Source organism: Lotus japonicus, chromosome 4 (assembly GCF_012489685.1).
Source record: "Lotus japonicus ecotype B-129 chromosome 4, LjGifu_v1.2".
Taxonomy (NCBI): Eukaryota; Viridiplantae; Streptophyta; class Magnoliopsida; order Fabales; family Fabaceae; genus Lotus; species Lotus japonicus.
Genome location: NC_080044.1, coordinates 70381990 through 70403831, shown reverse-complemented (window position 1 = coordinate 70403831; position 21842 = coordinate 70381990). Strand labels below are relative to the sequence as shown.

The window sequence follows — 21842 nt, the reverse complement described above, 5'->3', positions numbered from 1 at the left end:
GTGAAGACTGGAGAGTACATTTTTCCCTCTTGAAACATTCAAAGTCAAACATACCGAATTACATACTAGATTACTAGTCAATGATAGCAGAGTATTTTTTCTATTCCAGCTCTAGTCAAATTATTAATTTTGTCTGCAAAAGTAATTACTGGAGGGATAAAAAAGAATCATTAAATTTGTGTTCATTCTCTATAAAGATTTTCATATCATTTTATATTTTTAATAAAAAAATTATTTTGTATCTTATTTTGAAGTGTTTTTCATTTTCAATAGTTTATACTACTTTGAAAATTGACAAATGATATTTTTAAAATTAATAATATATTAGGAATACAATAATCAAATTATTGATGTAACCAACGAACGAACTTAAGCTTTTAGGATAATAAGTTTGTATCATTGTACAAAGTGTTGTGCTTTACCGTTCGGTTTTGGTTGCTTAAATATTCTAATAAAAAATTGAATTTCAACACATGATAAGTGGTATGTGCATTGTTCACACTTTGAGCTAAGCGGATTCTTGTGTTAATATGGACTAATTTCACAATTAACCCTAAAAATAAAATGAGTTTACAAATAGACTTGAATTTGTAAAAAAAACTGTGATTAGCCTTTAAAGTTTTTTTTTTTTTGAAAGGCTTGAAAGTTGAATCTTAGTGTACCAATGATTATAAAATTCTTACTTATGTTTTTATAAGTGTTATATTAAGGCCCAGTTTGGAAGAGCTTATTTGAGCTTATCTGACAGCATAAGCTCTTATGTCAGTGTTTGGGAGGGCTTATGCAAACAGCTTATGACATGCCATAAGCTATTTTCAGCTTATTTTCATAAGCTACTCAGGATAGCTTATGAAAAACAGCTTATGCTTATATACAGCTTATTTTTAATTTATTTCAATAAATTTTTAAAAATAGCTTATGAATAAGCGCTTATGTCATAAGCGCTTATGACCATAAGTGCTTAATTAAGCTGTTTTTCCAAACGGGGCCTAAAAGAATTTCTCTTTTTAAGCCGCCCTTAATCCTTCTGAAACTTATATTAATTATTATTTTATTTTTATTTTACATAATTAATTAGTAATAGAGAATTATTCAGAGATAATATATTTAAAAAATATGATATATTAGAGAATTAAATAATTCAACATGTATGAAAATAGTAGTTATTTATAGGCTATAGTGTTAAATGGGCCGGGAGTGTTGTATATTTGGTGTTTGGACTCTGGAATTAGGCATCCGATTAGAGTTTGTAATAAAAGTAGCATCTTATTTTTATTTTTTTGAAACTGATAATAAAAGTAGCCTCTTAATTTTGACTTTTATGTTTTTTTTTAAGGGAGGAACTTAGATCAAGTTCCTTAAATCCATTTTCATCAAGTTTATCAATCATGTGATGACCCATGTGCAACTATTTCTAAAAATAAATGTCATTTATTAAGAATTTATTGTCAAAATTTGAAAAATTACACATAAATTTGATGGAATGGAGGTAAGGAACTTGATCTAAGTTTTATCCTTTTTTTAAACTAATTTTGTCTTTTATGTTTGATTTCAAATAAATGGCTTAAATATGGTTGTAGTCCTGATATTTAAAGGAAAAACCTAAATTGGTCCCATTAGTGTCAGCCTAGAATACTAGGCTACGTTCATCTTTGTATGATCGCATTCTCTCACTTTCACTCTTTGGAGTAAGGTTTTTTTTTATAGGCAGTTAAAATTATATTGAAAAGAAGTACAAGGGTGTACTTCAATCTAATACAAACAAAGAAAGAGAGAAAATAAAGTTGTTTACACTAACATCTATAAATGCAAGCAATACTTCTGCAACAATTATAGGGCCGGCCCAAGGGCCAAGCCACCCAAGCAAGGGTTTTAGGCCTCCAATTTTATATTTATTTTACCAAGTAAAAAAAGGCCTCCAATGGTTTTTACTAAGTAAAAAAGGCCCCAAAAGTTTTAATAAATAAATATTTCTTTAGGTAAAAAGGCCCCACTTATAAAATTTGCTTTAGGCCCCGTTTAGTGTTGGGTCGGCCCTGAACAATTAACCCACCCCCTCCTTGAAGGAAGACTCTAGAGAAAAGAACTCATTAAAACCTTACTAGGAAAAAACAAATGAAGGAAAAATGGTTTTGGCTCTAGTGAATTGGTACTCTTTGGAGTAAGTGGTTTGTGATTGTGGGTTTGGTGATATGTTGTGTTGAAATTTATTGATAAGTCATTTGGTTTCTATAGATGCTTATAAAAATAAAATGGTTTCTATAGATGCGAGTTATTGTCTTGCTGTAAATTAAGAATAATATTTTGAGAAATGCTAGCAACACACTTTTAACAGCGTTTGGTTGCTTGAGGGTGCCTAAGTTGGCGACTATCGTACTTGTTTAGCATTACTCCTAGCATTGTTTGCTAAGCAGTTTAGGATGGATCATAAAATGATTAATCCCAAAATGCATAGCAAAACGATGCACCTGATATTGCTCTGTTGACATGATACCCATCTGGTTGAAAAACCTCGAGTAACAAACAAATGACCTTAACTCATCATCTAATTTGCAATGTCAACTAACACTTGTGTCGCCCTAAAATTGTGAGAGAAAATTATTTCATTAATTAGTGTATGCTTATCCAATGCTAAAGCTCATAACCTTGTGTTGACCCCAACGACCGACGCTATAGAAAGGACAATATTGTCTCTTATCTTTCAAGTGTTTATTGATGACTTAATCAATGCTAAGGTACAAACTTCAAACAAGTTAACGTGAGTCTTGATGGTGATGCTAAATCGATGCTAATTAAGTTTTAGCGTCTGCCTTTTTCCGAGTGACGCTAATAAGTGTTGCACTTATCTAAGATCATTAAAGGTTCATTTAATTTAGACACTAAGTAGTGGGGCTTAGTAAATTGTTTGCTTGGTGAGGGGTGCAGTGTCATGGGGTTGGCCGGGTGAGGTTATATTAAGGGTGATTGTGGTTGTGTGGGTGGAGCGTGTGTAAGGGTGAAACGATTGCACTGGCATCTTGACCAATCACGACGTGAAATAATTTCCATCCCTATGCGTGAAATTATTGTCACTTTATTACATTACCAGGATCCCATCACTATGCGTGAAATAATTTCTACTTTATTGACTTTTTTTCAGTCACATTTTTTTACTGAGTTGTTGTTCAAATTTTGAAAAAATATTTCTCTTTAAAGATTTAACGTCATTAGCGTTACGCTTGTAAGTGTTAAGATCCTTACGAGTTCATTTAATTTAGACACTGGCTGAGTGGGATTGGTAAATTGTTGGCTTGGTGAGGGGTGAAGTGTTATATTAAGGGTGACAGTGGTTGTGTGGGTGTAGTGCGTGTAAGGGTGAAACAATTGCATTGACATCTTGGCCAATCACGAGCGTCCACACTTGAAAGAGTTACACAAATAGTACAAGCATTATTCAATGCGCGCTAGATCCTTGCGCAACTTTGTCTGAAACTACTGCTACCTTATTGATTTTTTGGAACGAAGCTATTGTCACATTATTACTTTATCAAGATTCCATCACTTTGCGCAAAATAATTTCTACTTTATTGACCATTTGTTCTCGAAAGTAGCTTTTACACTAAAGGCGTGGCCCCATCCGCAAGATTCAACTTTATTGCCTTAAAAAAGAAATTTTAAAATAAAGTTGCATAAAAGTATATCATACAAGTTATCACTAAAATGGTTTTCTATCAATAAAATTAAATGAACTTTAAAATTCTCAGAATTTTGTTTTGAATAAATTTGTTATTTATGTTTTAATTCCATGAATAATAAAATAAAAATATATAATATAATATAACATGCATTTCTAAATATTATATTGTATTATAATATAATAATAGTTTTGAGAATTCAATAAGATAAGTCAGTCCAAATCCAACTAGTTTAACGAAGAATTAAAGATATTTGAGGTTTCATCAAGCTTGTGAAATCATTGAACTAAAAATCAAAAAAGGTGTAACTGAAGCTAGAGCTGGGTAAGCGGGCCAAAGTCTGCGGGCCAACCCGCGTAACTCGCGATCCGCATGGCCAATATCCCGGTGTATTGTGGTTCGCTTAAATGCGGGCCTATTTGGGCTGGCTCGTTTAGCCCGCGGTTTAAATGAGTTGAACTCGCGGTTTTGCGGGCTGGTCCACGAGCCATATAATTACATAAAAAAATAATCTTCATAGTCCATGAACTACTTTACTTGATCTTGAATTCTTGATAGAGTGGCAAAAAAAAAAAAATACCAACCCAAGAGAACCAAGTGAAGTAAGACACTCATCACTTACCAGACAAGTTACCTTACGTACCCTACTTCTCTTCTCGTACTCTCTTTCTTTTCTGGTTTCTGTCTCTCTCAAGTCTCCCACCGCCACCATGAAATCTTCTTGCTTGGGATTTGTGGAACATTTTAGAGTTTGATTATGTAATGTGGAATTTGGAGAATTGTTTTGGCAATCGGTTTTTTTCTCTATTTTTTTTAGGTTTTTTTTTGCTTGTTTTTATTTTAAAATGTAATAGTGGCCCGCGGGCCAGTTCGTTTATCCGTGGTTTAAGCGGGACAGACGTGGGCTAACTTAAATACATACTCATTTATTTGCGGGCCTACACGGGCAAGCCCGTTTAACATGTGGGCCTATGCGGAGCGGGCTAGACCGCATACCCAGCTCTAATTGAAGCTTGTAAACCAAAAACCAATATTTCTGAAATGCAATAAATAATGTAATATTCTTTCATTACACTGTATTATTCTATTTGATCTTATTTTAATTATCTACCAAAAGCTACCTAACACTGTATTTTATATCAAAATCTATTTGCCTATATTTATGTTGAACAAACACAACTAAATTATATAAATTTAACCATTTATAAAACCAAATCAAGCTATGTTAATAGAACAATACCATTTTTAAAAAATAACCAAACCATACTATATTTTTATAAACTATGGTTTAGTTATTCCAATGCAGTAATAAAAAACTATGGTTTAATGGGCCGCTTCTTATAAATGGTTCAACCCACTGTATTCATATATAAAATTTAAAATTGTGATATCACTGGTTCACTCTCTCATTTCATTCGCTCGAATAGCTCATACCATTTACCTCTAGTTTTCGATTCGAGCCTCAAACCCTAGGTTTCATCTACAAATCCCTCTTTGAACTCAATCAATCCCTCTGTGATATGGTAAGGCGACTGTCCTTGGTAGATCCTTCTCTATTTACAATAGTAATGTATCAATCTGTTCTTATCGTTATCGGTTTTTATGTTGTGTTCTTATGATTGTTTTGTGATTCCCCATCCATTACCTAATGATGAGTCTTCTGTTTTTCAATACCGATCTAGTTTTTGGTACTTTTACTTCACTTCTGCGCTGAATCTGTGTTCTTCATTTTCAGGCAGTGAATCTGTGTTGATCAATTAAGGATCTCTCCCATTCATAAAGGATCTCGCTCATAAAGGTTCATTTTATTTTCCCCTTATTTTTCCCCAAATGAAATAATCAGCTGAACTTGACACAACTTTTTAGTCCCACTATTTTTATATATGTTATGATGTTATTGATTAAAGGTGAGTTGTTAATAGCTTTGCATTACATAATTTTTAGATCAATCTGTCCAACGTCACCCTTAGGATTCATGGGCTCAACATCCTCACCCATGGCACCTGTAATGGGCGCAACCTCTTGAGTTTGATGCAACTCTGTGTACTATAAGGAAATTTGGTTGCAGCCCAACAATTACAGTTTTTGGTCAAGTGGTGGACGTTTGCTCTAATAAATGGTATCAGTGTGAGGTCGTGAGTTCAAATCCCCCGGCTAACAATGGTGGGAGATTGTTGGACACATTTTTCCAGCGTCACCCTTTGAACCGGACCAGTTTTGAATCCTTTGAATCATCCCAGTAAAAGCTCTGTTGGTGGGTAACCCCTCCTCAGGGAGATCCCATAATTCTCATACTCAGGAGTGAACCTAACCCCTCCTTAGGGAGATTGTTGGATGTATTTTTCCAGCGTCACCCTTTAAACCAGTCCAGCTCTGAACTCTTTGAATCAGCCCAGTAAAAGCTCACTTGGTGGGTAACCACTCTTCAGGGAGATCCCATAATTCTCTTACTCTGGAGTGGACCTAACCCATCCTTAGGGAGATTGTTGGATATATTTTTCCAGAGTAACCATTTGAAACAGTCCAGCTCTGACCCTTTGAATCAACCCAATAAAAGCCCAGTTGATGGGTAACCCCTCCATAGGGAAATTCCAAAATTCTCCCACCCAGGAGTAGATCTAACCCTCCTTAGGGAGATCCCAAAATTGTCTTACTCGGGAGTGGACATTCGCCGGTCTGTTCAACGTGTCACTAGCTTCTTACCCGCTAATATGAAAGTGTTTTCTTTGTATCCTAATTTTCTTTAATTCCAAAAACAAAAAAATCTCATTCATTTCATTCTTTTTTTTATATTTATTCATTTATCAACATCTCTTGATTGACAAGGGGGAGTGGAAAAGACACGAGCTCTCTGAAACAGTGATTGAAATATTTGAAATTTGGCTCCATTTCACAGAAATATAATATACATTTTTTTTCTCCTCTGCCACTTCTCTACTCACTCTCTACTCACTGTGAAGAACAAAGGAGACAACCATGGTAGAAGCTGTACTTAAGACACCCAGCGACAGGGAAAACCCTTCAAAGGTTTCATTTTTACCTCGTTTTTTGCACTATCTCTTTCTGTTACTGTTTGCTTAGTTCTGTATTTTGCATTTAACATCGTAAATTTCTTCTCTTTTACCATCAAATGTTTCATTTGTTTGTGTGTTGAACAGGGTACCAGTCGCAATGCGCAGAAAAAGTAAGTAAAGTTTCTTCCTTTCTTATTTGATTTCATCATGAATAGTAGAAAACAGTGACTCACTCAATGTTTTTACTTTCCTCTGCTATGCACAGGCGCAAGAGTGGGGGCGAAAGCAGTATATGCAGTAGAAGCACTTTCAACAATGAAGCTCAGTTGGCTGCTGTGGAACGAGCAAAAGAGATTCAAGCTAGCTTATCTCCTGAATTCCCCAGCATTGTTAAGCACATGCTCCCATCTCATGTAACTGGAGGGTTTTGGCTTGTAAGATTATCTCACTTTCTTCATGCTTTTCCCTTTTTAGGGACAACCACCGTGAGCCAAAATCACCATAGACAGAAGCAACTTTTCTTAACTTAACTTTTGTGTCTATTCACTCTGATTTTAGCTTCATTGTGATTTTGCATTGTGCATTTAAGTATGCAGATATATCACACTTTATGATTGATATGTATTTTAAGGGCTTATTTGGTTTTCAGTTTGAATGTATTTTCAACCAACGGAGTCCAAAGCCCCTTTCACGTTTGAGGCATTGGAATGTGTGATATCAAATTCCAATGCCTCAAAGCCTATAAGTACTAAGCAATTTTAGTCATTTGGGTAACTTTTAAAAAAATGTATTTATATTATCTTGCTAGCATTTTTATTGTTTATATTATTACTATTATTCACTGTGTTTTATGATGTCAGGGTCTTCCAAAAAAATTCTGTGAGTTGTATTTGCCTAAGGCTGATACTTTCATTGCTTTGGAAGATGAAAGTAGGGAGCTATACCAAGCCAAATACCTTGCTGAAAAGGTGGGCTTGAGTGGTGGATGGAGGGGGTTTTCCATAGCTCACAACTTACTTGAGATGGATGTTCTTGTTTTCCATTTGATCCAACCTCACAAGTTTAAGGTAAATGTTTGATCTTTCAATTAAAGTTAATTATATGTATTTTATTTTGTCTAAATACATTAATATATGATCTCCTAGTTCTGCACATTTATAATAATTGTTTTGGAAGTTGCAATCTTCAATATCTTGGATCTCCACAGGTGTACATTGTAAGGTCACAGAAGCCAGATGAGGTGGATGGTGCTCTTGGCCTGCTCAAGCTGGATAAGTGTGAAAAAGCACCAAAGAATGAACTGGATATGGAAAGTATTGCTGGTAAGTGTGGCATAGTCCTCCTTGCTTATGTAACTTGTCTGCATTTTGAAGCAAATCAAGTAGGATAGTCATTGAGGCTCTTAAAAGAACAAATTATCTGTTTAAAATTGATGGTGGGCTACACTTTCAGCATATTTGGATCAGCTTCTCTTTCTTTATAATCAATTTTATGCCCAGAAGCTGCTGTTCTCTCCATAATTGATTTGACTTGAGAATCATAAATCATTAGTAGAAAGATTTCCAAGCATTTTAATAGTTTTGCCTCATAAGTGATTGTGGTGCTTCCAATTGTAGAACCAATTAACCAAACACTACTAACATGTTTGGTTTACCATGCGGAATGCTGTAGAGTCAATTCTGCTTAACTGCTGACTAAATCGTGAAACCAAATATGCACTGAAAATTGTATAGATTTGCTATCTCATTTTTCAGGCGCTATTCAAGGAAGTGATCCAGAGAATAGGAGGGAGGTTTTGGTTTCTAACTCAACTCAAACTGAACAGCTTGACCAGGAAAGTGGAGATTTAAGCCTTGCAGGGATCAGATTAGCAGAATTTCCTATCAGGTTTGAAGAAGTGACTGGCATTGAGAATTTCAGCATCATACTAGATCGCTGGGTTATGGATTCAAAATTCACTGAAGACCATCGGGCCAAGTATTATGAGCTCTGTCGCAGCCAGAGATGTTTTCTTCATGAGAACCTTCTTGGGGGTCTTAACTTCAACCTGATGGTTGGAATGATTCAGGAGACTATTGTCATTGCTGAGGCCATTGAAGTTAGCAAGATCACAACCCCTATGGATGATTTAGTTGTATGGGACAAAACATTGAAAGGCTTAGAAATCATGGGGATGAATGTGAGATTTTTGCTGACTAGGCTCGACAAGCTGATGAAACTAGCCTTGAAACTGAAGAGGTACAAAGATGCAAGGCTTGAACGTCTCCAAGCTAAGGAGGAGCTGGAAGCAATAGAAGAGATTGCTTCGGAAGTGAAAAAGACCATAAAGAAACTTGATGAAGAGATTGCAATGCAGGAGAGCCCTGAGAAGGTGGAGGCTATGTTTGAAGAACTGGCTAATGCTCCTTGGTGATGTTGTGTTGTGTCCTAGTACATTGCTGCTTCTCTTCTCAGCTTGGACATAAGTTTCAATTTATGATATTATAGACAAAGAAAAAGAAATAGTTTTGTGTTTTGGATTGGGAACATGAAAGAGCTTTGAACTTCCTTTACAACTAGACAATCGTTCTGTTATTTTGTGAAGCTATGACTTCTAAGTATCTTTCTGTATATTTTGTTACATCAGTGTGCTGATGTGGATTTCAGGATTTTGGATTGTGACTATTAATTATAAGTAGGGAAACTTTTCCTTGTTACATATTTTGAACTACATAAATATGTGGAACTCGTTTCATTCGAGATTCGAGGTGTCTTCCACACATATCACCTGATATCAGTATCCCATATGGCCAAAACTAGGGGTGTACAAGACCCGACCCTACCCGCCAACCCGTCCTGACTCAAGCCTTTCGGGCCGGGTTCAACCCGGCCCGATCATTAAAAGATGTCGGGTTATGGTTGATCATTGAGTTATCTGGCTTCGGGTCGGGTCGGGTTCGGGTTGACATTCGGGCCACCCGACCCGTCCTACATATATATTTTATAAAATTTTAATTTGTTATAATGGTCAAAATGTGATAGATGGTGCTCAAGTTTATCTTACCATGTGGATGATATGAAAATGTTTAACATTTATCTTACTAATTAAATAAACGTTGGTTAAAAGATGAACACTTTCATGCTTTAACAAGAGAAAATCATGTAATTCACATGTGAGACAAGTGAAGAGAGATCAAACAAAATGAGTGACACGTGCATATAGATCAAATAAAATGTAAACCTCTCAAGTGCAATAGATTATGACATAGATTATGCAAGAATTGGATCATTTCAAGCTCTTTGTTCTAAAAAATAGTTCTAACTTGTAACCCTTTTAGTATGTTATTGTCTTTAAATTTTATAATTAGTATTAAATAGTCTTAGATTTATTGTCCCTCGGGTCAACCCGGTCCCGTCCTACATAGACCCGTCCTAAATTGGACCCGCATATTGTCGGGTTTCTTCGGGTCTAGGGGCGGGTTAGGGTCTAAGAATTGGCCCGATCAATATTTAGGGCCGGGTTAGGGTTAACCAAAACCCGTCCCAACCCGTCCCTTGTACACCCCTAGCCAAAACCATCCCATTCGAGGAGTATTTTTATTTATATTATTTTAAAAAACCACAATCCATTTTTTTTATTTGGCATATGGGAAAGTGGAAATATGATATCAGACCATGAAATGTGTGAAGGATTACATATGTAAAATTAATACTTTCTCTATTCTTCCTATTAAATGTGTGGAGTATCTGTCTGATTTTTTTTTTCATATTTATTTGTCATATTAGCAATTTCAAACGGGCCAGTATGAGATACTGGGGAGGCGGCATGTGGTGGTGTGCTTCGGGATAGCTCTGGTCATTGGCTTCAAGGTTTCTACAGGCGTTTAGATACCTCGAATCCTTTGTTGGCGGAGCTTTGGGCCATTCGCACTGCAATGGAGGTAGTTGCTAGAGGGTCGTTTCCTAAGGTAGTCGTTGAGAGTGACTCGATGGAGGCGGTAGTTGATCGGCGCTTCTGGCCAATCCGTACATGGAGATGGTTGGGGCTATTCGTTGTGTTGTCCCGCATGGAGTAGAGATTCAGTTCCATCATGTCCTTCGGGAGGCCAACTCTGTGACAGATAGTTTTGCTAAGACTGCTCATGTTATTGGCTTTGGGACTCAGGTCTGCAATTTCCGTTAGTGGAATGTCACCATCTTCTGTGCCAGAATGCGGATGAGGCTCTAGCTTCCCTTCACGCTCATGTAGCTTAGCGTTGTTCACTTCTGGGACCATGCCAGTCCATGTTACTAATGGAAAAATGTATATACATCATGGAGGGGCATAGAGTATACTTTATCAATTGTACATTAACTAAATGGCGATAGGAAATTTAATGAGATAGATTAAATGGTATGTTGGAAAGTTGAGTAAAAGGAGTAATTTTAATAGAAATAAGAACACTAATACTATTCTTTAATAAAATAAAATAAAATAAATTACATGTATCAAAACTTTAAAGTCATAGATACTAATAAACAGATGAAGTACTACCTTGTTGTTTAATATTATGGCATAAAAGTGAGATAAGAATTATTAATATTATAATTAACTAAAATATATTCTTGTTTAAGTAAAAATAAATAATAAATATTATCGAAATAATGTATAAAGAAGAGTTGTGATATAAGAGGTGACCGTTGAGATAAAATTTATTAAATTAAGGTATAAATGAAAAAAAGTCTTGATTTTGTAAAATAACACACATTTTAAAAAAAATTAAGAGAGGATAAAACAAACAAAACTTTGTAAAGTGGAGGGGCTTGACTAAATGACCTAATTTTTTCCTTGGGTCATATTTTTTTTACTTAACCCAAATTTTCTTTGGGTAAAAGAAAATGATCCAAGGAAAAAATTGGGTTAAGACATCCTAGTTCTAGGTGGACCAATGATATTTAAGATAGGTGAAATTTCTAGTTGACTTATCTTAAATATTAATTATAGGTCAATTTAGGATTATGGTGACTTAATATGAGTTTTTTAGAGTAATTTAGACTACTTCAAAAACAGTACTAATAAGTTGAGGGGTTGTAACCCACCCGAAGTTTAATGTGATGGATTATTGAGTTAAGTTGTAACATGCATAAAGATAAAATGATGAACAATCTTCAACTACTGTGAAAAATCCAGAAGAATTCCAAAATTAGCATACAAAGTGGACAGAGAATGCATTAAATCTAAGGAAGGCACGTGACAAAACGTTACTCCCTCCGGTCCTATTTATAAGCAACAAAAAAAAATCACATAGTTTAAGAAATGCAGTTAAACTAGATAAAATGCATTAAATATGTCTAGAATCAAAATAAACTCCCAAAATTACCCTTTGTTATTAGTGTTGGAAAGTGAGAAAGAGAGAGAATAATTAATGAGACACATTTTACAAGTTTGAATTAATAAGGGCATCATTGGAAAAAAATAATTAATTTAGCTCAAACTTTCATTTGGTTCTTATAAAAAAAATCAAAATTTTTCTTCTCTTTCATGCTTATAAATAAGACCGGAGGGAGTACTTAAGAAGCAAATTTTAGACATAATGAACACTTTTATCTCCTCGGTCAGTCATGCTCAATTGTGAAGAGCTGAAGAAAGAGTGAGCCTTGCCTTCTTCTTTGGGTCGGAGGACACAAGACAAGATTGATGTCGGTATAGACTTGTTTTTCTACAATTATTAAGAAACATAGTTTGTTCATTTTACATTGAACATGTAAATTTGAAAATTTCTTGTACCATCAAATGTCTCATTTGTTCGATGAATGTTGAACATGCTATCAATCCTAATCCACAAAAAAAGTAATGTTGAACAGGCTATCAATCGTACTGATTTGTCATATGCTATTAATATGGTTAGTCAATTCCTTCATGCCTCGACTGTGGATCATTTTCAGGCTGTCAAACGAATTATTCGTTATGTTTGTGGCACACAACACTTCGGTCTTACGTTTCGTCGTACCTCTCTTCCCCGCTATTCTTGGTTATAGTGATGTTGATTGGGGTCGCAGCACGGAAACTCACCGCTCTACTTATTGCTACGCTATTTTTCTTAGTGATAATCTCTTGCCTTAGAGTACCAAGAAACAACATATTGTTGCTCGCTCTAGCTGTGAATCTGAGTACCGAAAAGCTATGGCTAATACTGCTTCTGAGCTAGTTTGGTTGCTTAATCTTCTTCATGAGCTTCGTGTTCGGTTATTAGCGACTCCTCTTCTCTTCTCAATGATAACCAGAGTGCTTTGTTTACGGCTCAGAATCCTATTGCCATAAGCATGTCAAACACATTGACTTGGATTGCCACTTCGTTCGTGTGTTGGTTTCCCCTGGTCGATTAGTTGTTCGTCGTGTGCCTACTTCTCTCCAACTTACTGATATTTTCACTAAGACTTTGCCTTGGCTGTTGTTTGACATTTTTAGATCTAAGCTTCGAGTTGATCTTAATTCAATGCTAAGTTTGACGGAGTGGGGAAGGGTGTTAGAGATAAATAGACATAATATCCTACGAGATATTTCTTTATTATTATTTGATATATTTTGTAATATGCCTTGGAATATTCCTTAGCATATTCTGTACTTTTCTTATTATAAATAACATTGCCTACCTCATATACAATTTGTGGTGAGAGTTATCCAATCTTACACCCAACTTGAACTTGAAATCCTTACCCATAAGCTCTTCCTTGCACCTTTCATACCTAATCTTGGTTCCACAATATTCTTCACCAATAGAGGGATCTTACTAGCTCATCATTGTTATACTCCCCCTCCATGATATGTTGGGTTGCAGCAGGTGCAATTTCTACATCAACATGTTGGATCCTTTCACCCTCTTGAGTATGAGTATATAGTTCCGGTGTGCTCTCATGTTCCTCATTGTAGGCAATTTCATCCTTCTTCTTGACATACCGTTACCCTCATAACTTATGTTTTATTCTCCTCTTCAAACTTATCATCAGGTAAGTCTCCGCACCTCTCATCTCACTGTCATCAAAATCAAAATCACTATCTCTGAAAAGTTATATTTCACTATCGGCTTAATTCTCAAATTAGTCCCTGTTTTTGTCTCGCCGTTTGAACTAGGTCCCTCACCGGAAAAATTTGTGCACAAGGTCCTCTTAGATGTAAAACGTCTGAAGCAGGTCCTCGTCGGAGCTGAGTGATGATTTGGCCTGCTAACCGTATTAATGAGGCACATGTGGATGCTTACCTGGATTTAAAAAAATAAAAAATTAACACATCAAAAAAATTAAATTAAATTAAGAAAAAAAAAACAAATTAACAAAATTAACCCTAACCTAATTAACAAACCCAAAACACTTTCATTATCACCATCATCCACTGGTCCATGTTCATCATTTTCATCATTCTAACCAAGAAAAATGCAAGTCCAGAATTCTTGTTCCTTGACTTGTGCTTCTTCTCTTTCTTTAATCTCTTAGACCTGTAACCCACCCTCATACAAACCCACTGGAGCTTCATCACTCACCGGAGCAAATAAACCCACCCCCACTCTCAACAGAAACAGAGAGGACCATAGAGGAGTGTTGCTTTTTAACCCAGATCGTGCCTCCATTAACCTAAATCGCGCCTCCTCAACCCAGATCGCGCCTCCCTCAGCCCTGATTCGTGGTGGCCAACTTGGCTTGAAACTCAGCAGCAACAACCGAGTTCAGATCCTGCTCATCGTTGAAGAACCCAGGAGGTGGAGGCACGTGGTCGAACAGAGAGAGTGAAGAAGAAGAACCTTGCACTTCGCCTTGGTGGCTCTCGAAGAAATCTTCCAGTTTTGGCACCACCGCCATTGGTGGCTGACTTTCAATCTGTGGCGGTGTATCACCCATCAAGCTTATGAGAATCGAACCTCAAACAGGTTAAGAGATTCATGTGTATTATGGGTTTTGTGAATCTTTAAGAAAAATCAAACCTTTTAATTTGTGGGTTTTGTCTTGTGTGTTCAATGGGTTTTGTGTATAAGAGAATGGAGATTGATGATGAAGGGGAAGAAGAAAGGAGGAGAAACGGGTTAATGGGGGGGGGTTGATTTGGGTTTTTAGTTAAGACCTTGCTCATCGTTTGAGATTGATTTGGGGTTCTGCAGAAATTTCTGGAAAAATTTGTTCTCAGCAAGTAGATGAAGATAATGTGAAAGCTGCATAATATTGTGACTATTTGGCCAGAGAGACTGATCTGAAGTGTTAAGTTAGGTTTTAACTTGTTGATGAATTAGTGATCCATATGTTCGGTCACATTTCCCAAATAATTGAGATGTAGCTACTGTTTGGTTTTTCGATCCTAGTGTTTGCAAATTTAAACTTGTTTTATGAATCTGTACAAGAAGAAACAGGCTATGAGAAGATGAAGCATATTTTTTTTATATAATTTAATTTAATTTTTAATTTAGTTTCTGATGTGTAATTTTTAATTTTTTTTTTAAATTTCACATAGGCCTCATTAATACAGTCAACATGCCAAATCATCACTCGTCGGAGCTCCGAGCTCCGGCAAGGACCTGCTCCAGACGTTTTACATATAAGAGGACCTTTTGCACAAATTTTTCCGGTGAGGGACCTAGTTCAGACGGCGAGACAAAGACAGGGACTAATTTGAGGATTAAGCCTTCACTATCATCCACATCAGTGTCATCACTTTCACTTCCATTATTGTCACTCTATCAATCTGAACTCCCTTGCCCATATTAACTTTGTTCCATTTCCTTCAATGATGTCAATTGTTCCTCCCTTTTCCTCCGTGTTGTTCAATGGTGTCAAATGTTTTTTCATTCCCTTTGTGTTGTTAAAAGTTTGTAAAATTTAGGTACAGTTTTGTTATTATTAAATGTGTATAGTGATTTTTTTAACTGAAATATTAGTTAATTAATATTGGAATTAATACTTTCTATATAAATCATTATTTCTCTACAAGTCAGACTTATCAATATTATAATTTAATATTTTTAATGTATATAATAATATATATTATTCTTTTCAAAATATATATATATATATATATATAATTCTCAGTAACTATTTATTTATTTATTTGAAATTCTCAGTAACTATTTATTAAGAAACCATTAAATATGGTTTCAAAATAACCATTAAATGTATTTAATAATTTTGACTGAATTAATATTATCATTATTATATTTAACAATATAAATATTAAATACCAAGAATATATAAAGTTCAAGTTTTTAACTTGAAATTTAGTCAATAGTAGTGAAATTAATTAAGTCAAAAGAATAATATATATAAATATACTAATTATATATATATTTAAATTAGATAATAATGATAATATTAATTATTGGGTGGGGTAGCTAGGGTACCATTATCTATATATATTAAAATTTAATATTATCACATATATATATATATATTAATTTAACAATTACATTAATTGTATTTAAAATTTTGAATAATAATTAGTTGTGTGTCAATAAATGATTTACTTATTTTAAAATTATTATTAACAAATATCAATATTTGTAAATATTTAAAAAGTTAATAATACTAAAATTATAAAATATTTTCACAGGACCACAACCAATGCCCAATAGCCATGAAACTTGTCCATTAAGACTAGTAGATCACATTCACATTTTTACTATTAATATTTATAAGTATATAATTATTTTTATTAATAACTTATATACTTAATATAATTTTGGTACAATTAGTTTTAATTAAGTAAATGTGAATTAGGAAATATTTGCATTGATAAATATAATGCTTTTTTTTTTGAAACTTTGATAAATACAGTGCTTAATTAGTTTACATTTAGTGAGTATTTTAAATAAAAATTAATGAAAATAATAAAATATTTATAATATATTTATTTCTCTAAAATTACTAATTATAAAATGAATGGTAGTAAATGTAGTAATTAACATTTTAGTCAAAATAATTTTAATGTAATTAATATTTTCAACTCATAGTTAATATCACTTTTGCAAGATAATATTCTCCCAGTAAGAAACATGATAGTGCATGAATCAACCATTCAATGGTGCAACCAATAAACATGATAAGAACAATTTTTTTTTTGATAGGGGCTGATAAGAACAAATTTGTATTGGATTTCATTAATTAAAATTATTTGTATTTATAAAATAATTAATTTAGTTGAATTTTAGTAAGTACTTGAATATTATATTAAATGAAATTTATATATTCTTTTTAAAATATTTAAAGCTATTACACTTTGTACCTATTAAATCCTTTAAAATAAGAAAAAAAGTACTTTTCAAAAAAAGAAAAAAAAAAGAAAAAACCAATTACTTTTTTAAATAAATCATTTAATGGCGGGAAAAAAGATGAGAAGTTTCCATTCTCTCATAACCTTCTCTCCGGGTATGATCCAGTGTAGTTGCTACCACCAGTAGCTACCGTACACCACCCAAAAACCTTTATATACCCCCGCACACTCTCTTCTTCTCCTCTTCTGCTCTTCACCGGAAAACAGAGCAGAGCCACAATGGACCTAAATCAAAACCCAGAACCACCACCTCCTCCGCCGTCTCCGCCGTCTCCTCCCCCACCATTTGAATACTTAGAACCTGACACCGGCGTTGATAAAGTTGCTGCAACTCTCATGGATTTCACCATGGAGATTCCCGATCGAAAAGGCAAAGGAAAAGTACCTGATGATGCTGTTGTCATCAATCTCGTGAGCGATGAAGAAGAACAAGAAGAACAGCGAGAAAGAGTGGTACCAGTTGAAATTGACTTCTTGTCTCGTTTTCCTGTTGACCATGGTCAACGATTCGTCAACCACGGCGGCGAACAACTACAACCACCACCACCACAACAACTGCCGCCGCCGCGTTACTATCCTCACGAAGTGTACCGGGAATGGGAGGAGCGTGTTAGGCTTCGAAGAAAGCAAGTGTTTAAAGAAACGGCTAAGATACACGCGCTTCGCTATGCTCGTTTTGAACCTCCTCAAGATGATGGTGGCGGTGGTTCAGGTTCAGGTTCTTCTGTGCCTCAAGCCAAGGACGGTTCATCTCCCTCAACTCCTTTCTCTCTGGCTATGGAAGCGATTGAAGGTGGCTTGCTGAAGAAGATTGCGTGGGTTTCCAGAAAGAAACCGCAAGATGTTAGAGTTTCAGTCCCGTCATTGTTAGAGTTGAGCATGAAAACTCTTGCTGATAATGCTGATTCGATTGTTTCACTTGGAAGTGCACCGGATCACCTCAGGCACAGGCTGAGCCAATTGCTGTGTGACTCTAGAAGAATTAACAGCAGATTCTCGGAGCTTCTTGTTAGGGGGTCTCCCACGGAGATTCGCATTCGAAATTGCTCGTGGTTGACGGAGGAGGAATTTACAAGATGTTTTCAGTCTTGTGACCTTAACTATTTGGAGGTGTGTGACTGTGTTGTGTTCTTTCAATTATTTGATAGTTGCTGCCTGCTGGTGTTTTTTGTCATTTTGGTTCAATTGGTTTTCATTTGTTTTTTGCATGGATCAGTGGACTTTGTGTTGAATGTTGAATTTCATGTAGCATCTGAAATTGGTACTTTGTTAACTGATTAACCCATCAGGTATCTCTATTTGAGTTTTTCTTTTGCTTTTTTCCATTTACATTATGTTTGCAATGCAAGTTTGAAATGGATGTAGAAGCAAAAGGAAAGTGAGAATAGGGGTGGGGTTTCTGTTAATTACCAATTGTTTTTTGTAGCCTTGGAAAAGCTCAATTTGTATGCTTTGTTTGCTTTTTGAATACTTGCTTAGAAGCTTCTTTCCACGTTTTAGATTTAATCACGATCTGAATTCAGGTTATACATTTGCTTGTGGAATAGGTGCTACAACTTGACCAGTGTGGACGATGTGTATCTGATTATGTATTACCTGCTACTTTGGCAAAATCACCAAGGTGTATGCCCAGAGTAATTAGTCTATCCTTCAGTGGTGCATGTCGTCTTACAGATAGAGGATTGCGTCAACTAGTTTCCTCTGCTCCTGCACTTAGATCCATAAATCTAAGCCAGTGCGCCCTTCTCACACCTGCCAGTCTTAATATTTTGGCTGATTCATTAGGGTCACTTCTAAAAGAGTTGTATCTTGAGGACTTCCAACTCACTAATGCAGTGCAAATTTTGCCAGCACTGAAGAAACTTAAACAGTTAGAAGTGTTATCATTGGCTGGCATTCAAGCAGTGAGTGATCAATTTATCAAAGATTACATCATTGTACAGGGTCACAACATGAAGGAGCTTGTGTTAAAGAACTGTATGTAAGTACTACTTGACCAGTCTGACTCTTGCCTTGTATCTGCTTTAGAAGTGATGCTTCCAATGAAGTATTTTTTCGGAGAATTCCTATTTAGGATACCTCAGTGAAGAACTTTCCAATCAGGGGATAAATCAACCAAAGATGATATTGATGGTTAATGCAATTAGAGTTTTGTTGACTGATAATCACTCTTTGAGCATGGATTAACCATTGGTTCTAACTTTGGTCAATTCTTCCTTACTTGGAATTTTGTTTGCTAGGACACAATTATTTTCCTTACTAAACTATTTTTAAATTTAGCTTATTGGTTCATATTTCTCAATGAACAGAAATTTGACTAATGCCTCAGTGCAAGCCATTGCTGAACAATGTCCCGGGTTGCAGGCACTTGATCTTACGAACTTGTGCAAGTTGACAGATTTATCTATAGAATATCTTACAAATAATTGTCAAGAACTGCGTATATTGAAGCTATGCCGCAATCCATTCAGGTGTTTTCTTGTTTTCTGTTACTTTATCTTTGTTTCGTTGTACTGCATATATTGCTTTTGCTAGATGCTTGTCTTCAATTACTCTGCTCTTTGCAAGAGATGATGACATATTTATGGGAGTTTCTAGGTTTTTTAACCGGATGGTTATAATATTTGCTTCTGTGATAATATATATTCTCTGTAGGTTGGTTTATGATTAATTGTTAATCCTCCTTGAGCTGTTTTATGATGGCTTCAAAGTTCCAATTAGATTTCTGTTCTCCATCTTCCTTAAGATGCATCCGATTCTGTACTGTAACCCTAACTAGAGATAGGGGATCACATTGAGCATAACTTACTGGTGTTATTAGTTGTGCGGAATGGCATTGACTTTCTAGCATTTGGATTGTCTGTAGTAACTTTCTTTTTCATTTTCATATGGATCTGATTGGGATTCCTTTCTTCGAGTCTTGGGGCTGCAAGTGCAAACAATCAAATAGAACATCTTTCCATTTATCTCATTACCAAGTGCATTTATGCATATGTTTGACATGTCCTTTGATGGTGTTTCAGAGTGCTTACTGCTTATGATCTTGATGTATTCTGAATTCTAATTGATTAACCAATTAACTTTTTCTCCATTACAGCGACGAAGCAATTGCTTCATTTTTGGAGATCATTGGAAGGTCTTTGGAAGAACTTTCACTCAATAGCATCAGGAAGGTACATCACTACATTGTTATTAGTTATACTGTCTTGCTGACTCTCTCAACTGACACACAGTTTTATGGCTGTAACTGGTAACTGCAGACACATTTCAAAGTGTAAAAACATGAGCACTTAGATCATTGGACAAACTGGAAAGGTTTCTCTGTGTTCATAAAAGGATTAAATTAATACATTTTCAACATAGCCTTAAAAAAAAATTATGTGCTCAAAAGTCAACTGCTTCTCTAATAATACTACCTATTCTCTGTTTGGTCATAATTTTACTCGAGCAGAAACTCCTACATGTCCTGTATCCTGCAATCTATTTTCATTGTTATCTAAAACTTGAAATCATAGTTGACATGTATGTAAATGTATGTTAGGGGATGCTAGTATGTTATTTGTATGGTTCTTCTATGGAATTTCATGAAACAAAGCTCTGAACTGACCCTAAATTATAAACCTTTGACCGTTGTTAATCTTTCTTCTGCTATCTGTCTTTTACTTGGAGTTTTAGGCATTTAGCTGTGGTGCCTTGCTAAATCTTAGTTATATTGCATTTGATTTAATGCAGGTTGGCCAACACACAGCCTTATCACTTGCAAGGAATGCCAGAAATTTGCATACTCTAGATCTTTCATGGTGTCGAAATGTGAGTGATGAAGAGTTAGGTTTAATAGTAGACAGCTGCTTCTCTCTCAAGTTACTTAAACTTTTTGGATGCTCACAGGTATTTCATTTAACCCACTTGAAAGGCATTTCTGGTGATGAATTTTTTGTGGTCATAGAAAAATATATAAAAACGTCAAAGATTTTAAATGTTACCTATTTTTGTAGGTAACAAGCATTTTTTTGGATGGGTACTCAAACCCAAGGATCCAAATCATTGGGTTGAAGCTCACTCCTTTATTGCAACGTATCGAAGTGTTTGAACATCCTCAAGGTGCTTTGCGTTATTCATCAGTCTCATTCAATGATTAAAAACAGAATCAGAAATGAAATATATAGATGGGGACAATTGGCATAACTAGTGATATTTCTACTAGTGACATAGTGTTTTTTGATTTAGTCTAATTGTAAGTGAAGACTGGAGAGTACATTTTTCCCTGTTGAAACATTCAGTGTCAAACATACAGAATTACATACTAGTCAATGATAGCAGAGTATTTTTTCTATTCCAGCTCTGGTCAATTTATTTATTTTGTCTGCAAAAGTAATTACTGGAGCGATAAAAAAGAATCATTAAATGATAGTTCAAGTGGTAAGAGCTATGAGACATGTGGGTTGGGTGGGGGAGGTCCAGGGTTCAATCCCTGACGGGTTTAATTTATCTTTCCGATATACCAAAAAAAAAAAAAGGATCATTAAATTTGTGTTCATTCTCTATAAAGATTTTCATTTCATTTTATATTTTTAATAAAAAAATTATTTTGTATCTTATTTTGAAGTGTTTTTCATTTTCAATAGTTTATACTACTTTGAAAATTGACAAAAGACATTTTTAAAATTATTAATATATTAGGAATACAATAATCAAATTATTGATGTACCCAACCAACGAACTTAAGCTTTTAGGATAATAAGTTCGTATCATTGTACAAAATGTTGTGCTTTACCGTTCGGTCTTTGTTGCTTAAATATTTTAATAAAAAATTGAATTTCAACACATAATAAGTGGTATGTGCATTGTTCACGCTTTGAGCTAAGCGGATTCTTGTGTTAATATGGA

At 35.0% G+C, this 21842-nt stretch overlaps 3 protein-coding genes and 1 long non-coding RNA gene across 5 annotated transcripts; all 4 read left to right on the top strand.

The window, feature by feature from the left end:
• The first annotated feature begins 6515 nt into the window (after positions 1 to 6515).
• Positions 6516 to 9362, top strand: LOC130713640 (B3 domain-containing protein Os01g0234100-like). Of its 2 annotated transcripts, none has more exons than XM_057563421.1 (6): positions 6516 to 6701; positions 6833 to 6858; positions 6954 to 7122; positions 7549 to 7755; positions 7896 to 8010; positions 8422 to 9362. In XM_057563421.1, exons 1-6 carry the CDS (start codon positions 6651 to 6653, stop codon positions 9099 to 9101), a joined length of 1248 nt encoding a protein of 415 aa, XP_057419404.1. In that variant the 5' UTR covers positions 6516 to 6650; the 3' UTR covers positions 9102 to 9362. The 2 variants fall into 2 exon arrangements, with proteins under 2 accessions (XP_057419404.1, XP_057419405.1); XM_057563422.1 differs by having other exon boundaries at positions 6517 to 6701; positions 8443 to 9362.
• Positions 9363 to 16918: 7556 nt separating this feature from the next.
• LOC130713268 (uncharacterized) lies at positions 16919 to 18236 on the top strand. The gene has a single exon (XM_057563050.1). It carries the CDS (start codon positions 17175 to 17177, stop codon positions 18234 to 18236), a length of 1062 nt encoding a protein of 353 aa, XP_057419033.1. The 5' UTR covers positions 16919 to 17174.
• A 74-nt stretch (positions 18237 to 18310) lies between these two features.
• LOC130713267 (uncharacterized) lies at positions 18311 to 20012 on the top strand. The gene is made up of 5 exons (XM_057563049.1): positions 18311 to 18333; positions 18382 to 18400; positions 18503 to 18936; positions 19265 to 19426; positions 19979 to 20012. Exons 1-5 carry the CDS (start codon positions 18311 to 18313, stop codon positions 20010 to 20012), a joined length of 672 nt encoding a protein of 223 aa, XP_057419032.1.
• Positions 20013 to 20049: 37 nt separating this feature from the next.
• On the top strand, positions 20050 to 21244 carry LOC130714502 (uncharacterized). The gene is made up of 3 exons (XR_009011298.1): positions 20050 to 20128; positions 20688 to 20843; positions 20951 to 21244. It is a non-coding gene; the product is annotated as an uncharacterized LOC130714502 (long non-coding RNA).
• Positions 21245 to 21842: the final 598 nt, after the last annotated feature.

What these genes read in the sequence shown, in the direction of transcription:
- LOC130713640 (XM_057563421.1), top strand. Translation starts at nt 6,651, where the DNA reads ATGGTAGAAGCTGTACTTAAGACACCCAGCGACAGGGAAAACCCTTCA. An exon ending in ACAGGGAAAACCCTTCAAAG is followed by an intron (nt 6,702 to 6,832) that starts GTTTCATTTTTA and finishes TGTGTTGAACAG; the next exon opens with GGTACCAGTCGCAATGCGCA. An exon ending in TAACTGGAGGGTTTTGGCTT is followed by an intron (nt 7,123 to 7,548) that starts GTAAGATTATCT and finishes TTATGATGTCAG; the next exon opens with GGTCTTCCAAAAAAATTCTG.
- LOC130713268 (XM_057563050.1), top strand. Translation starts at nt 17,175, where the DNA reads ATGGACCTAAATCAAAACCCAGAACCACCACCTCCTCCGCCGTCTCCG.
- LOC130713267 (XM_057563049.1), top strand. Translation starts at nt 18,311, where the DNA reads ATGGATGTAGAAGCAAAAGGAAA. An exon ending in CTTGTGTTAAAGAACTGTAT is followed by an intron (nt 18,937 to 19,264) that starts GTAAGTACTACT and finishes CTCAATGAACAG; the next exon opens with AAATTTGACTAATGCCTCAG. An exon ending in CTATGCCGCAATCCATTCAG is followed by an intron (nt 19,427 to 19,978) that starts GTGTTTTCTTGT and finishes ATGGTGTTTCAG; the next exon opens with AGTGCTTACTGCTTATGATC.